The following is a 16,245-nucleotide window of genomic DNA, read 5'->3' on the forward strand; positions in this document are numbered from 1 at the left end:
CAGCACAGCAAAGTTATTTCCTCTTGGCAGTTGGCTGGACAGAAAAAGGGTGGCGGACAGAGGGAAGGCGCGGGGGAGGGAGGCGGCAGCGTGGGCCGCGGCCTCCTGTCCGTCACTGTGTGTTTGCTCTGGCTGCCCTGGGAGTGTCTGCGGCCACACTTGAAAAAGCAACCACAAGGCAGAGCGTCCGTGGTGGGGCTGGGGGAGTGCCTGCATTTTTTTACATGCTGTAATTTCAGAAAAGAGCTCAAAAAATGTGTGTCAAGGTCTGTCTGTTCATTGGGTGTTTCTCTGGATGCAGAGAATGGAAAACGCACGTCGGACTGTCCTTCCGAACTTTGTCCAAACGCTGGAAAGTACGCAGCGCATCCGCACCCACCCTCCACTCCCCTGGTCCTTATCTCTCATCACCCGTTAACCGCGGTGTTGATGTTCTGTCACTCGCGGAGATGGAAACGGTGGTTTCCACGGGACGAAGTGCCAGCTTTCCACCGTGCGTGCAGCTTCCTGTCCTGATAGCACAGCATGCAGTGTGGCAGGGAAACGTGCAGATGGAAACTAGGTGATTGATTACTTTGACAAGCGTTTCTCCGGAGGCGTGGCGGGCTCCCTGGGGGTGAGTTTTGACCTGGGCTTTCAAGCGAGCCTTTTACCAGAATCGGCCCTTCCCTGGCCTGCTGCTTCCTCCTCTGTTCTGCTTCCTGTTTCTCTGTTGTCGAGGCCAGGTGGGCAGCGGGGTCGGGGAGCTCTGGGCCACGGATGTGCTGGTGTCCGTCGCCCACCGTAAGCTGCTGTCTTGCTTGGTCGTCCCAGCCTGGTGTGGGGAGCCACCGCGGTGGTGAGGGTGGCCGAGCCCTGGGGGGCTGGGCCCTGCTGCGGCTCCTGCTGCTGGGAGGAGGCCCCTCTGCCCTGGGAGGAGCTGCGCCCTGGGGTGGGAGCCTTGCCAGGCCAGCGGCATCCAACACGTCCATTAAATGACGGGAAGGTGAGGAGAGCTTAAAAACGTACGACCTTCTGAGTGGTTTCTTCCCAGGCCCTTCTGTGTCCCAGGCTGCGTGGAGCAGGGCTGTGGGTTTGGAAATATCTGCTCATCCCTGCGGATGGTGACCCTGGGCGCTTGGGGGTTCTTAAAGCATCTTTGGTCCCTGTTCTATCAGTGATGTCCACTTGACCAGCGTTTCCTGAGCTCAGCATTTTGATGAAATGTCTAATTGTGCTGTGTGCACCGAAGTGTCTCCAGGCCTCCGGCAGCTTGTGGAGAAGGCGTGCAGGCTGGCGCTGCAGTGCTGGGGTGGCCTTGAGCCCCCAGCCCTGGACTGTGCTCGGGGACACCCGTTCCTGTCGTCGGGGGTTGTCTGTAGCGCTCTATGTTGGGGAATGGCCACAGATATCCTCATCCCAGTGCAAGAAAGAGCTCAGCAAAGCTCGGACACTGCTTCCCTGGGAAGTCAGCATTTTATTTCTTATTTTTTCTTAATTCTTATTTCTGTACTTATTTTAGAGAGAGAGCGTGTGTGCACACATATGCGTTTGCGGGGGGTGGAGGGAGAGAGAGAATCTCAAGCAGACTCCCTGCTGAGGGCGGAGCATGACGTGGGGCTCCATCTTATGACCCTGAGGTCACCTCCTGAGCCAAAACCAAGGTCAGACCCTCAACCGACGGAGTCATCCCAGCACCCCTTTTGAGGACATATTTTAAGGTTTCTTCAAATTTAGTTGAACAGAGCAAGAATTAGTGCGAGATTTTCCAAATGAATGCTCATAGCCCCCACGGAAAGGAAGAAATCCCACAGACACAAGGCTGTCCCATTGGTACGGCTGATTTCTCCGCAGCCTGAGCGGTACATGCCAAGAAGCCTGCAGGTTCGGCTGTTCCTTGCCTCTTGATCGGTCTATTTGAAACTCATGCAGAGGATTAACTTGACTTTCAAAAGAGAACGGAACAACCAATATATATATTTTTTAAGATTTTATTTATTTGGCAGAGAGACAGGCAGTGAGAGAGGGAACATGAGCAGGGGCAGTGGGAGAGGAAGAAGCAGGCTCCCAGTGGAGGAGCCTGATGTGGGGCTCGATCCCAGAACACCGGGATCACGCCCTGAGCCAAAGGTAGACGCTTAACGACTGAGCCACCCAGGCACCCCAGAACAACCAATATTTGCAAGTTCCTTACTGTGTCCTGGTATCACAGGGCTGTCAAGACACAGGCACACATCCGTTCTCTGGCCCCTCGAAAAATTAGAGGGGAACGGGCAGAACAGGTTAAGCAGCTAACAACATTCAGAGTTTAAAGTTCAAGATGACAAAGCCATTGCCGAGTGAATCACAGCGCATGCGCTGGGAGTCTGCGGGCCTGGACGGTGTTTCGGGAAGGACTTTTCAGAGGAGTAGGACAGGAGCTGAGTTTTACCGGCAATCTGTCCTGTGTCTCTGGTAGCGTCTCTGCTCCTAATGGGAAACGCAGCCTAATTCGGTGGGAAGCCTCCGAAGGACAGGACACGTGTGCAGGCTTGGGGTCTGTCTGTGAGGTGTGGGGGCCCTTGGCTGACAGTCTGCCCCAGACGGCAGCCCTGAGAATGGACGCATCCCTGGCCCCAGCATGGTGCCCCTCTCCCGTGTCCAGGGGATCACTGGGACCTGTCCCTTCAAGGACCATTGGAAATGGCCGCTCCACCTCAGGCTGAGAAGTGGTCTTTGGGACCGTGGTAATCCAGCCAGACCGCTCATTCTGGTAATCACCAGGGGCGTGCGGTTATAACATAAAGTCAATTACAGCGCATACATGCCGGTCCTGCTGATTTGATTCAGAACTAACAAAAGCTCCAGTAATGGGCAATTACAAGAAACTTAATGGCCCTTTATACGGAATGCAGCTTCCATGGCACCTAATATACTGTGATGAATTACTCATTATGTGCCGTGTTGGAATAGCTTCTATAAAGATTAATAATTGGATAATCAATACAAAAATTCAATCTGGGGTGCTTTTCCATGCCAGGGTCAATATGTCCCAGAGACCACGGGACCTGTCTCACTGGCCTCTGTTTTTGTGACTCTGCTCCCCTTCTGCTTTGTTTTCCAAACTGGGAGTCTCTGGGAGTCACTTGCCCCCAGAGATTTTTCTTTTTGGATCTTTACAGAATAAAGACGCAGCTTCTGCTGTCGGTCCGTCTTCTTAGTACTCGTGCGTGCGGTTTCTGCCCTCAGCGTGGGCTCCGTCTACTGGGGCCGGAGAGCAGAGACCCGTGGTAAAGATTAGTGGCTCACCAGGTGCCTGTGTGGACAGAAGAGGTGCCAGGGGGCCTTCCCTGAAGTGGCCGGCAGAGCCAGGAGCGGGATGTGGGCACCCTGGCGGCAGCATCCCAGCCGGGCTCCGGGCACAGGTGCACAGCTGGGAGTGGGCAGGAGGGAGGTGACACACGGAGCAGACCCTTGTGTCCTCTCCTTGCCATGGGATGGGCTCGGCCCCCCAGCAGCTGCCCGAATCCAGGCCAGATGCCGAAGCTGACCAGCAGTCACCAGCTTCTCCTGGGCTCCGGCTTCTCTCTGAAGGCAGTGTCAGTTTTTAATGATGGAAATCTCAGACATCCACAAGGGTGTAGTAAAGAGTACAGAGGGCTGCCACGTGCCCTCACCAAGGTCCACAGTCGGGGCAGGCGAGGCGGGGCACTGTTCCTTCAGCCACCCTGGTTGTGGCTGAGGTCGTGAGGAACCAGGTCCTGGACCTCGTGTCCGTGTCCCACTGTCCCTCAGGCATACACGCCTTTTTAATGGGCCAATTTCCTACATGATCACAGTGTGACAGTCACGCCTAACAGGTGATTAATGGTTCTCTGGTAAGGTGAGGATTTACTTGACTCGCATGTACCGATAAGAAGGTGTGGTTTCACTTCCCCTGAAGCCAGCAACAGAGGGCCTGAGCCTTTCCTTTGCCTCCATAACAAGCAGCTTCTTCCGGGCAAACCGGCCGCTGCCAGGTGGGTCGCGGGTGCTTGGCCTGTGTCCGGCGGACGGGCGGGTGGAGCTGACGGATCGTCACGTGGCCAGCCCAGGAGCGTGGCTGTGTCCTCCGCTGCCTGCAAATGGGGATGGGCTGCATGTTAGCGCCTCTTACCTTGAGGTCCCGACGTGTGTCCCCGGACAGGGTGACAGGAGGCAGCAGGCTGGCCACGCCTGCATGGCCACTCACCCCGTTCCTCTGTCCACTTAACACTGTTACTTTTTAACTAAGGGGAGCTTTTTCATCTTTTTTTTTTTTCCAATTCTGTTCATTCTGCGTGAATAGAAATTTCATAATTTGGGGGACTGTGTTTTCTAGCAGCACAAAGAAACCCCTAGAAAAATCCTTGCTGGTGGTTTAGCACTCCCCGTGAGCAACTGTGGAATGAGTTTGGTGTAGATAAAAAAAATGAGCCAGGTGATGTGGGAGCCCACACCCGGCCGTGGTGGAGGGAGGTGCAGGGCAGCCCGCGGAGCTCCCGTCACGTGGCCAGCCGGTCCCCGTGGAGGCTGGAGTTTCCACACGGGCGTTAGCATTATTTGGAGTATTCAGGCTAAATAAGGAAGCAGGCACTGAAGGCAGGAAAATTATTCTGTTTTAATGGCTGACAGTCCCGTGTGACAATAGTGCCGTTAGTGCCAACCCCACACGCAGTTGGGAGGGTCATGTTTTATTAAAACCGTGACTTGTTGTCATTCAGACTGCACCGTCCTGTTCCCTCCTTCCAAAAATAGCAGGCCCCGTGGCAGTGGCTTATTATGATTAAAAAGATAAAAATAAGTGAAAGCTGAAATGGGTCCAGGACACCCGAGGTAACGCGGAACTTACTTTTTAATGGAACTTGAGAGACGGCCTCATTTTCCACCACCTCACGAAGCATCTTTGAAAAAAGTCCGAAAAGTAAAGCAGGGCTTCAGTGATGTTGCAACTCTGTGTCTTCAGAGTTACCGTGGTTGTGACAGTCCCGCAGAGCGGCACCCGCTGTCGCCTGGGGCCACGCGGGGCCGCATGGACACCTAGCCTGCCATCCCTGCCAGCAGGACAGCAGACTTTGTAAGACACTTGCCTCTTCTAAGAAAGTAAAAACCCACCTGGGAGACAGCCTCAGTTTCCCTCGGTGCCACAGCCTGAGTGTCGCTGCTTGAGGGGCACAAAAGCATGTTTTCTCCGCTTCCTAGTTTCCACATTGTGGTGTTTTCGCACATGTCTCCCCTCTGCAGTAATACTTTAGGTAGCCAAGGAAGTTCGCACTGGAGCGTGACAACACCGTGCACCCGGCAGTCGGCTGGAACCACGCGCCACGGGAAGCCCACCACTCACGCCCCTGTGCGCAGTGTCCCAGGCGTGAGAATCTGCACACCTCCCTGTCCCGGGATCCCTGCACGTTGTAAACGGTTGGCGTGGCAGACACGACCTGGCCAGGCATATTTCTGGCTGTACTACCGTCTGCCTAAATGATTATGCTCTCGGGTTACAATACTAACTTTAGCTAAAGATGTACTTTCTGGGAAAGTTCGCAAATACTTTTTAAAATTATCTTTTAGTTATAGGAATGGGAAAGAACGGCCTTCCTGTTTTGTTTTGCTCTTCACGAAGCTATTTTGGCTTTCCCTTAAAAATAGAAATGTTTCTGATGGCTTGTTCTGTGTGAGGAATATGCATTTTTCTGTCCCTCACAGGAAGACGGAGTAAGCACGTAACAACTGCTTTTCTATATTTCTTTACACATGGTATCATTTGGCCGTGAGCTTTGAACGAGCCCAAGGGCAAGATGCAGCACGGATGTGGCCGCAGGAACCCACCCTGGGAACTGAATCCCGTGTGGATCGTTCAGGCCTCTTTGTTTCCTACATTGCTTTTGTTTAAAGGACAGCGATGGCTTTTGAAAAGTGGTTCTCTTCGTGCAAAAGCAGCGTCGTAACCTGTTATGATGAACACTGGGTGTTATGTGCAACTGGTGAGTCACCAAACGCTACGTCAGAAACGAGTGATGTGCTATATGTCGGCTCATTGAGTTTAAGTTTAAAAAAAAGACCCACAAACAAGCAAACAAAAAACAGAGATGAGAAAGTAACAGTACCCCTGCTCGGCTGGCTAGTTCACCAAGTAGCAGGAGGTGAATATTGTTAATTTTTAAAAATTCACAGGACAGTTGTCTCCTTATTAGAACTACCCTCTTGAAAAGGAGGCAGATGTTTTAAAAATGGGTTTTATGTAATCGAGCTGACACGTACCTACAGCAATCACTTTGTTTTTTAGAAAATTGACATAAAAATGTTATTAGCAAAGTATGGTCCTTATCCATCCTAATTAAACTTTTTTTTTAAGCGAAGATTACACAGTATGGCTGGTGTAATGCTGCAACTAGGCCCAGGCCCAACTTACGCCCGGGCCCAAACCCGGCTCCTAAGAAAGTAGGATTGATGTCTGTGTGCACAACCACCTAGAAGCTTCCAGCACCTGCCTCTCCTATGCCTTCCCTCCCCAAAGCCCGGCACGTGGGCCCCATGATTTGAGCAGGGATGGAGACCCCCACGTGGCCCCAGGCACGTGGAGCTAGCACCCCCTCCCGTTGCTGTGCTGCGGGTGGGAGGCCAGCAGCCCCGTTGGCACTCTGTGATGGAGACGAGAACCTGCCACAGACCTACACAGGTGTCTCTTCTGGTTCTAGAGAGAACACACGCTCTGCGGGAAATACTGAAACGAAACATACAGAAGTAACGCCCACCCTTCGGCTCCACTGTGAGTCTGAGCACGTGTGCCGCATGGCTGAGCTCCAGCCTCCACGGACATGACCGGAAGTCCATTCTCCCCCCCTTGGTCAGGAGACCGTAAGTTCAGCCAGTGAGTCCCGCACCCACATCGGTAATAGAAGCAGGCTGGCCCGGCATCTGCTGGACCACGTCGGGCACGTCGTTCTGCCAGGCAGGAAGCCGGCCTGGAGCAGCCTGCCCCTGGGAGGCCGCCACTCCGGCCTGCTGCTGACGCCGTGGAGCCCCTGAAGCCGCACATGCTCCCCTGAGCCACGGCCGGTCCCGTTCCTGACTTTGCTGCTCACCCACTGTGAGGACTGGCATATCTCCCGCCTTCTCTGGGCCTGTCTTCAGATGAAGAGTAGTAACGGTATCCACCTCCCAGGGGGTTGGAGAGGACGCTGTGAGGTTCCTGCCGCTTATAACGCTCGGCACCCGGAACTCTACCCAGGACGATGTGTTTCTCCTTTTGAAATGACTGAAGGGTCCCCGACTCGGAGAGCTGAAAGGGACCTCAACCAAGCCCCCATTTTCACGGATGAGACCCTCAGGCTGCAGCCAGGTGGGGAGGTGGGATGAGAGCAGGTCTCCATCCGCGAGCCCTCCAGCCTCACCCTCCCTGACGGTGCGTGTCCAGGGTGCGCAGAGCTCATATCATGTTTTCTAGAGGGAGGTCACAGGCCTCCATTGTTCACAAATCTGATCGATCATTTAAATGATATGGTATGAACGCGAGAAGAATTTAGGTCTGAGAAAGTTAGAAAGTCACGGGATCATCAGGATTATTGGCTCTGACATGGGTTTGCTCACGGCCCAGGCATCCCCCGGAGAATAGGAGGTCGGGCTATCTTTAAAAACAAGCACCATCCGGATCTTCTCTTTGTCGTTTCTTTCTCTTTCTAGGGACTGCTTTTCCTCCCTGAGTCTGTGTTTGCACTCTGACCACACAACGTCCTATGGTTCTTAGGGTCTCCGGGACACACTTCGTCTCAGGCTTCCTTTCTAGTCCCAGGGATACTGCGGTCACGGCACTCCCGTCCCGTCATGCACAGTCCCATGTGGACGCACACACTGTTACTTCTTTCCTTGGAGTCGGAAGGAGGACGCCGCATGACGACGTCTGGGAGCCGATCAGAGTCGTGGCTCCCTCATCGTCCCGGCTCTCTCATCGTCACAATGGCCATGAGCAGGCTGCCTCCGAGGCTGAGAGGTCCGGCGCGCGGGCCTGGTGCCCTTGGGTGTCGGCTCTGAAACGCAGACTCAGAGCCAGCGGAGTGTGCGTGTCGCAAGCACGGGGCGCAGTCTCAAAGCCTCCACTTTCATGTGCGTGCAGCCCTTGGGATTGCCAGGCTGTGCCGCTGGGACTTTTGAAGGAGGTTTCTTTTTTATTTTTTTTTTAATTTTTATTATTTTTTATTATGATCTGTTAGTCACCATACAGTACATCCTTAGTTTTTGAGGCAGTGTTCCATGATTCACTGTTTGCATATAACACCCAGTGCTCCGTGCACTACGTGTCCTCCTTAATACACTTCACAGGGCTAGCCCATCCCCCCCCCAGACCCTCAGTTTGTTTCCTGGAGCCCACAGAAGGAGGTTTCTGACCTAGCGTGTCATCATATCTCTTCTGGCTTTGATATCTGCGCCATATTGGTAGGGGCGGCCAGTGCGTGCTGCTGTTTGTTGTAGGGCGAGAGGAGCTTGCCCTGGAAAGCAGGTGGCCGTTCAGACCCCATGTGGGTCCTCTGGTCACTTGCCTCTTCTCCTCCTTCTGAAAAAAAAAAGATTTTTAAGGCATGCAACAGCTAGTCCGGGAGGAACGACTGAAAACTAGTTGTTTTTAGCTCCAAGAGAAGAGAATACTGTGTCTGTGTGCACGGTGCTGGTGCTGCGCGGGCCGGTGCAGGCTCTGAAGACAAGCGTGCCCCAGGAAAGGGAAGTGCAGGCTCTGCCTTCAGCCTCTCTCCACCCCAGACACCAGGTTCTGTGTGCTGACCAGCCCTGCAGTCCAGACCAGGGCTGGACACAGAGGGACAGAGTGCAGGGTTGGGGTGGGAGGAGGGGGACTGGCGGGCACAGGTGGGCAGAGCACACTCAGGTGGCCTCCACTCCTCACCTGAGGGCCTGAGAGCCCCTGTTTCCACTTGCCAACCCTCCCGCGGATCCCCCATTCACAAAACCTCTGACCGTGAAGTCTGCTTTCCCTCCCTGCTTAGAAGCCACGGGGGCCGCAAACATGCTGGGCCAGCAAGCAGTGCAGCTCATTCCTGAAATTTTGATTTGAGAGCCTCAGCTGCTTTCGGAAACCAGAAGTTCAGAAATGTGGGGAAACTTTGGTTAAAAGCAAAATGTGTAAAAATGAGATTCGAACCCTCCCCAACCCCTTGGGTCACACGGTCTCAGGAGAGCTCAAGGATGAAGTGAGGGCATTTCGCTACGACACAAGGTTTTTAAGCTCAATTTTTTTCAAAATGGTGATGAAAAAGAAACTCATTATGTGAAAAAACAGAAATTTTGCTTTAAAACGGACACTTGGTCAGATTAGTTAATTTGCACACCTTCTTTATAAATAGCCGTGAGATCTTTGTGTCGTGGTCAGAACAATGCAGTGAATATGGATGGATGCTGTAAGTGCGGGTGAGAGCTGTGCCTGTAATTTGTACATTTTAGTTTTTAAATGTTAAAAAATATTAATTTTCTTTTCAGTCAATCCCAGTGATGTGCAAGGAGGTGGTGTGGGTACATGTCTGTGTGTGTCCTGCGTATAGATCCCAGATTAAAACACAAATTCAAATTGCCACGAGAGTTTTAGGAAAAAAACAGTTTCCACCTTGGGAGCATTTTAGAGAAAACTTAAATATAAGGGGAAAAACCTTTCTCATTAAATTAAATTGTGGTATAACAGCTCACCACATCCTGTTGCAGGGACCTCTGACACTAAGCAAAGCGAAGGTTCCTCTTTCAGGTCTCTGACAAGCTCCAAGGGTCACATGTTACCTGCAGTTCAAAATACTTCGACAAAGAAAAAACCCTGTGTGTCGGTGGAAAAGCTGAATAAGAAGATGGAAAGTATCAGTAGAGAGAAGACACTGTGGGAAACCGTCACAGAGAAAGCCACCCCCAAAATAACCAGCACAGAGCCCCCGGGGGCGGCTGTGCACTCACAGGGACCCGGAACCGTGACCTCATGGAAGGGACGTGGGAGGCCGTGCCAGGGCGAGGCCAGGGGCGGCAGGACCCCGGTGCGCGTGCCCTGCTGCGCCATCTGTCTGGGGATGGGAACCTTCATGGCTCTCCCTGCAGGGCTGCGGTGCAGACTGTGCCTGCCCAGATAGTGTTGCTCTGTGGCTGCCCTGTCCTCGGTTGTGTGCACGGTTGTGTGCACAGTTGTGTGTGTCTCCTGTGCAGGTCACACGGGCCACCTGCCCCTTCCGTCAGCTGCCCCATTCAGTCCCTGGGCCACCTAGGGCAGGTCCAACAGGGCATTTGTGCATGTGTGCTGGTTCTTGAGTGCGCTCTCAAGATGTCTGACCCATCGTGACCCTACTTCATGGTGCCAGGCCTGGACCACAGGGGCGTCCAATAACCTGCCATGTCTAGCTGACCATTGTTGGGAGGCAGGCAGGGCTGGTGGCCCATCAGAAACTGGCAGATCCCAGTGAGGGAGCAGGAGTGCTGCCCACTCTCCCGAGATCCTCCTGATTGCCAGGCTGGGGTCACAGAGAGCAGGTCAGGTGCCAGGACACAGGAGGGCCCCGGATGGCTCAGGACGTACTCAGTGATTTCCCCACTCCCACCCACCATGGGCTCCCCCTGCCAGGCTCAGGTGCCCTGGTGGGCAGCAAGGGGAAGCCCACTTCTGAGGCTTCTTCCCCTTTTATCTTGTCAAACACGTGTTATTTTTCCTGTGGTCTCGATAACCCTGAGGAACTAGAAGGTTCTTGGCTGCCTTGCTTAAGCTTCCCCCCTGTTCCCCGGCATTTTTACCCCTCAGCTCCCCCCATATTCCCATTTTTATTCCCCTCAACCTCCCCCATATTCCCCGTCATTATTACCTCTCAGACCTCCTTCCATATTCCCTGGAATTTTTACCCCTCAGACCTGCCCCCATATTCCCTGTCATTATTACCCCTCAGACCTGCCCCCCCCATATTCCGCATCATTATTACTCCTCAGACTTTCCCTTATTCCCATCATTATTACCCCTCAGACTTCCCCCATATTCCCCATCTTATTACCCTTCAGACCTCCCTCCATATTCCCTGGAATTTTTACCCCTCAGACCTGCCCCCATATTCCCTGTCATTATTACCCCTCAGACTTCACTCCTGTTCTCCATCATTAACCCCTCAGACCTCCGCCCATATTCCCACAATTATTACTCTTCAGACCTCCCCCCGTATTCCCTGCCATAATTACCCCTCAGACTTCCCCCATATTCCCCATCATTATTACTCCTCAGACTTCCCCCATATTCCGCATCATTATTACTCCTCAGACTTCCCCCATATTCCCCATCATTATTACTCCTCAGACTTCCCCCATATTCCCCATCATTATTACCCCTCAGACCTCCCTCCATATTCCCTGGAATTTTTACCCCTCAGACCTGCCCCCATATTCCCATTATTATTATTATCCCTCAGACTTCCCTCCTGTTCCCCATCATTAACCCCTCAGACCTCCCCCCATATTTCCCATCATTATTAGCCCTCAGACCTCCACCCATATTCCCATTATTATTACCCCTCAGACCTCCCCCCATATTCTCACAATAATTACCCCTCAGACCTCCCCCCATATTCCCATCATTATTACTCCTCAGTGTTCCCCCATATTCCCCATCATTTTTACCCCTCAGACCTCCCTCCATATTCCCTGTCATTATTACCCCTCAGACCTCCCCCCGTATTCCCATCATTATTACCCCTCAGACTTCCCTCCTGTTCCCCATCATTAATCCCTCAGACCTCCCCCCATATTTCCCATCATTAGTCCTCAGACCTCCACCCATATTCCCATCATTATTACTGCTCAGACCTCCCCCCGTATTCCCACCATTATTTTGCCTCAGACCCCCCCATTTCCCTGACGTTAGTACCCCTGATAACTTTTCAGCCACCGGTGTTTGCTCTTGCTAATTCAGATTTCTGGTCTGAGACCAACTGTCCTTGCTAGTGGAACGAGCAAGGAAACGCAGTGTTGGTGTGTGTAACTGAGAGGCCCAGCTCCATCCCTCAGTGGTATCCTGTCCATGCTGCCCTGTCCAGAAGGCCTTGTTCCTCGGTGTCATGGCTGAGTGTTGTAGCCCTGGATCCAGGGGTGCCTGTGGCGGCCAGTCCACTTTCCCCCGTGTGTGCTCTCCAGACCTCCTGCTTAATCTGAATGTGGGTTGGGAAGACCTGCTGTGCCCATGGCCTGGCGCAGGTTCAGGATGAAATGAGAAGGGTCACCATGAAGCAACTTTAAGGGGCCACATGCCACACCAGCCACAGCGACATGCTTTGTGGGGTGGTCACTGTCCCTGCCGCGTCAGCTCTGTACCGTTGTAAGGATGTCCAGCTCACTCTGGAAGGGAGCCTTTCCTCACCAAGGCAGTACCCTAGAGACACTCAGATTTGTTATTTTTCTTTGTCAAAATGTTCTTTGATGTAACAGAGTTCTGCAAAGTGTAAATTGGACCCGTGCCTCTCAAAAAAGAAAAAGAGGCCAAACGAGTGAAGTGGGAAGAAGAGTGGGGCTGTGTCTGCTGCCCCGTGCCTGCCCCCAGGTTCCTGTCTGTGCTCCAGGAGCCCAGCAGAGCGTGGCGCGTGGGGCCTCGGGAACGCTGGGGCGGTCTCCAGGTCAAGTGACAGGGAGAGCCGGGTGGTCAGGCGGAGACACGTGACCTGCGCTGTGCACGGGAGGGAGAGCCGCCTTGCCTGCCTTCCTGGGGGCCGTGGCTGGCACTTGTCACATCTCTAGTGGGTCTGGCTAAGCTGGGCAGCCGGAGTATCACGGAACAACTGCCTGCCGCTAATGAGCTGCCCGTGGGACACTCCAGGGACAGGTGTCGTTCTGAGAGCTGGTCTGAGCACCTGCTCAGACCTCATTACTGCCTCATGACTGCCTCATTAGCAGTTAGCTGGGTGGGGTCCCTGGGCTGGCCCCAGAGAGCCACAGCCCCTCCCGGTGTTTTCTGCATGAAGGTCAGTGCCATCCTCAGAGAAGGTGTGGCTGAGTGTCCGGGGGTCGTGCATCACATCCGTGTCCCAGGCAGATTTGTCCTCAGCAGGCAGGCTGGCCTGGCGCCCGCCCCGGCCTGCTGTGTGCTCCTGGTGTCCGCATGCAGTGACTCACCCCCCTCGCCCACAGGCGGCCCCCTGGCCAGGCGGCGGGTGGGCCTGGGGCTCTGCAGTCAGGCTCCCGCCTGTAACGCTGGTGCCAGTGGGCTCCGTTATCAGCAACCATGACACAATTCCTGGTTCCCCCAACCACGTTTTATTATTGTTATTCTTAACAATGGCGGGGGGGGGTGTTGAAAGGGCATGTAGGGGAGGGAGTGGGGGTGATGACAGGTGTGCCAGCTAATTGCTGCAGGAAGCCACTCTGGGATGTGCCGGGGCCTTTGCAGAAACACAGGGAGTTTATCTGGGCGGCAAAGGGAAGCCCGGGCAGTTCCGTGACGTAAGCACGTGTCCCCCACCTCCCAGTTCTGTTAGGAAAGTGGGCCGTGGGGACGCGTCCCCTATCTGGGGCGATCGGGGTGGAGAGAGGGATGTTGTGCAGCCTGCTCACCATGGCCTTTGCCAGCTTCGCTCATTTCCTCGCTTGCTGCCAAAAGCCACATGCTGATAGTGGACACGGACAAGGAAGAAGAAATGAAGGAAGAGCCCCAAACAAAGGGAGGCCCCGGCTGCCCCATTGTCAGCCCTCCTCTCAGACGTGGCCTGTCCAACGACGAGACCAAAGAGAAGGGGCTCTCTGAGCCAGGACCTCAGGGACATGCCTCCGCTGTGGGGCGCCTCTGCTCGTCTTGCCTGTGGAGACCCCAGCTGCACGCACCTGCCTGGAGAAGACGTGCTCACAGCACCCGGACCAGCACCAGGCGGCTTTTCCCGGGGCCCACAGTAGAGGCGTCAGTTTGTAACTGTTTCTGGACGGGAGCGGTGACTCGACCACCGCCAGCCCCTGCAGTCGTGGAGCCGGGTTCCAGGCAGCTGCGTGCTGCTGGCTCAGGACACCCCAGGCCCGTGGTGGGAAGCAGGAAGGAGTTCCATGCCTCTAAGACACCCTTTCCACAGGCCCAATGTCACGGGCTGAAAGTGTGGCTGATGGGATTTCTGGTTCTTATGAACAGTTCTGGGCAGAGCGGTGTTTCCTAATGGTTTCTCTATTGTGTTTTCTTGCAGTAAATGAAATAATACGAAACGATCTCTCCAGCACCAATATCTGATCATAGCTGGGCACACAGAACTCACTCGGAAGCCGCGCAGTATCGGCTCGGCCGCTGACGGTCAAGCTCCGACGCAAGGACTTCTAAGTAGACCGAACACACACCTGGTGCCCGTCAGAACTCCAGCTGACTGAAGACTTGCATCGCACACGCAGAGAAGTATCTCTGTGACAGGGGGGACGGACCGCAGGGGAGTGAGCGCGCCTCTCGCTGGCCCCTGGGCCCCCCGGACTTCAGGACTGGAAGTGCCTTATTAACCAGACCCCAGCATCAGGGCGCCATCGGATGGAGCATTGGGTCTGCTACCAGGAGAGTATTTGTAGGAGCAAAAGCTATAAAGATGCTTCATCGTGAGGCTTTCTCTTTTGTATAAATTAGGAGAATACCGGCAAGCTAGGCATTGTGAGGAAAACCTAACACGTGCTTCCTGCTTTTTCTCAGCTCCCCTTGGGCTGCAATGTGCAATCTGTTGCCTTATTCAGTGCATTTTAGGCATCTTTTATTTTGTGCTCTCTCGGGTCACCTGCTCCCCTCTCCTGTGTTACCGAAACCGTAGGATTGTAGCATGCTAGGGTTTTGTTTTTAATCTGGCTTTGAACGTAGCGCAAGTAAGATGGTAGTGCACGATATGTTGCTGGACAAAAGAAGAAGTCTGTCTGCCCCAGGACAGAGCTTGCATTTGCATGTATGTACAGTTATCAGCACGTATTTATGCACAAGTGAAGAAGGACAGCGTTGGCGGCGTGCGGTCTTTGCCCAGCAAGGGCTGCCGCGTTAGCAATAACCCGTATCCGCTCTGGAAAACGCATCTAAGACAAAACCTGGCTTTTCAGCGATGACCACGGGGCCCACATCCTGTCCGCCACATCTGCATTGTCTTGCGTGGCGCCGCTGGCCGAGCTCGTCAAAAAGCCCGGAGAGGTGCGTCCTCGCTGCCCGGATGTTACCAGACAGCAGATGGGAAAGCAACTGTAAATAACACCCCAAAAGGAGTGTAATATATTTGTTCAGCTGTAAGATGATTCCTTCACAGAAGCCTTACAACTGTGCTTCATCTAAGGAAACAATTACCAAAAATGTTTTAATACGCCCGTGGTTCGTTCCCGATTAGCTACTGTTAACACATAGGTTAGTGTTACCTTTCCTGCTTCTCCTGCATCTGTGCAATTAACAGCTTATTACACATTGTTACTAGCTGTGACCTGTTGTTTCACATAACCAAAAAGCATGGTTTATTTAAAACATGTTTAACCTGATAATTGTGCCTTAGGAATTCACGCCCCCTCATGGAACCCGCCTGAATTGCACCCGCGGGTGGAGGATGTAAGTTCTAATAATTAAACATTATGTTATGGTGGAGAAAGCTCCCCGCAGAATTATTTTTAAAATGTTCTTCTGTACGATTATGTGTCATTTTTGTTTGACTCCCAGCAAGAACACAAACCTGAAAGCCGTACTTGTAGCATTTGCACATAGCTGTGAAGAGTGACGGCATATGGCACGGCGTCGACCCCACCCCGCTCCTCACAGGCCGCGGCCCCGCCTGTCGCCCAGACCTTAGCCTGCACTTAGCGTCCTAGGACTCGCATGAGACTCTTCTCAGTAGGCTGTCTATGGGAAGGAACCGTTTGGTATTAGTGTCCGCTGTCCTTGTAGTTAGGAAATAGACCCAATAAAGCAATATTTTTTTGCTGGACAATCTTAGTCTGCAGTGATTCATTACCTGTGTGGAACATTCTACCCAGTTCTAAGGGGTTTTCTGCTGTGGGTCCTCATACTCCTGCTGCCTGCGTGAAGTGCTGAGTCCTAGAGCTGCACCGGCGCCCCTGGGAACGTTCTCCCCCAGCGGGCTTGCTGTCCTAGACGTGCGAGGAGAAGCCGGCCACAGAAGAGGCGGACGTGTGGCCACGCGCCCAGACATTCCGAACCAATGGAGCACTTCAGAAATGCTCACCCAGGGGCGCCTGGGTGGCAGTGGTTAAGCGTCTGCCTTTGGCTCAGGGCGTGATCCCAGCATTATGGGATCGAGCCCCACATCAGGCTCCTCCGCTATGAGC

The 16,245-nt window shown here is 53.5% G+C and overlaps 1 protein-coding gene across 3 annotated transcripts in view; it reads left to right on the forward strand.

The window, feature by feature from the left end:
- Positions 1 to 15,887, forward strand: part of NFATC1 (nuclear factor of activated T cells 1) — a 106,943-nt gene extending 91,056 nt beyond the window's left edge. For all 3 annotated transcript variants that reach the window (XM_034643045.1, XM_034643046.1, XM_011226398.3), the window contains one exon: positions 14,145 to 15,887. In XM_034643045.1, the coding sequence (XP_034498936.1) occupies positions 14,145 to 14,188 (44 nt within the window). In that variant the 3' untranslated portion in view covers positions 14,189 to 15,887. The remainder of the gene's footprint in view (positions 1 to 14,144) is intronic.
- Positions 15,888 to 16,245: the final 358 nt, after the last annotated feature.

The sequence above is a fragment of the Ailuropoda melanoleuca genome, chromosome 14 (genome assembly GCF_002007445.2).
Source record: "Ailuropoda melanoleuca isolate Jingjing chromosome 14, ASM200744v2, whole genome shotgun sequence".
In the NCBI taxonomy this organism is placed as follows: domain Eukaryota; kingdom Metazoa; phylum Chordata; class Mammalia; order Carnivora; family Ursidae; genus Ailuropoda; species Ailuropoda melanoleuca.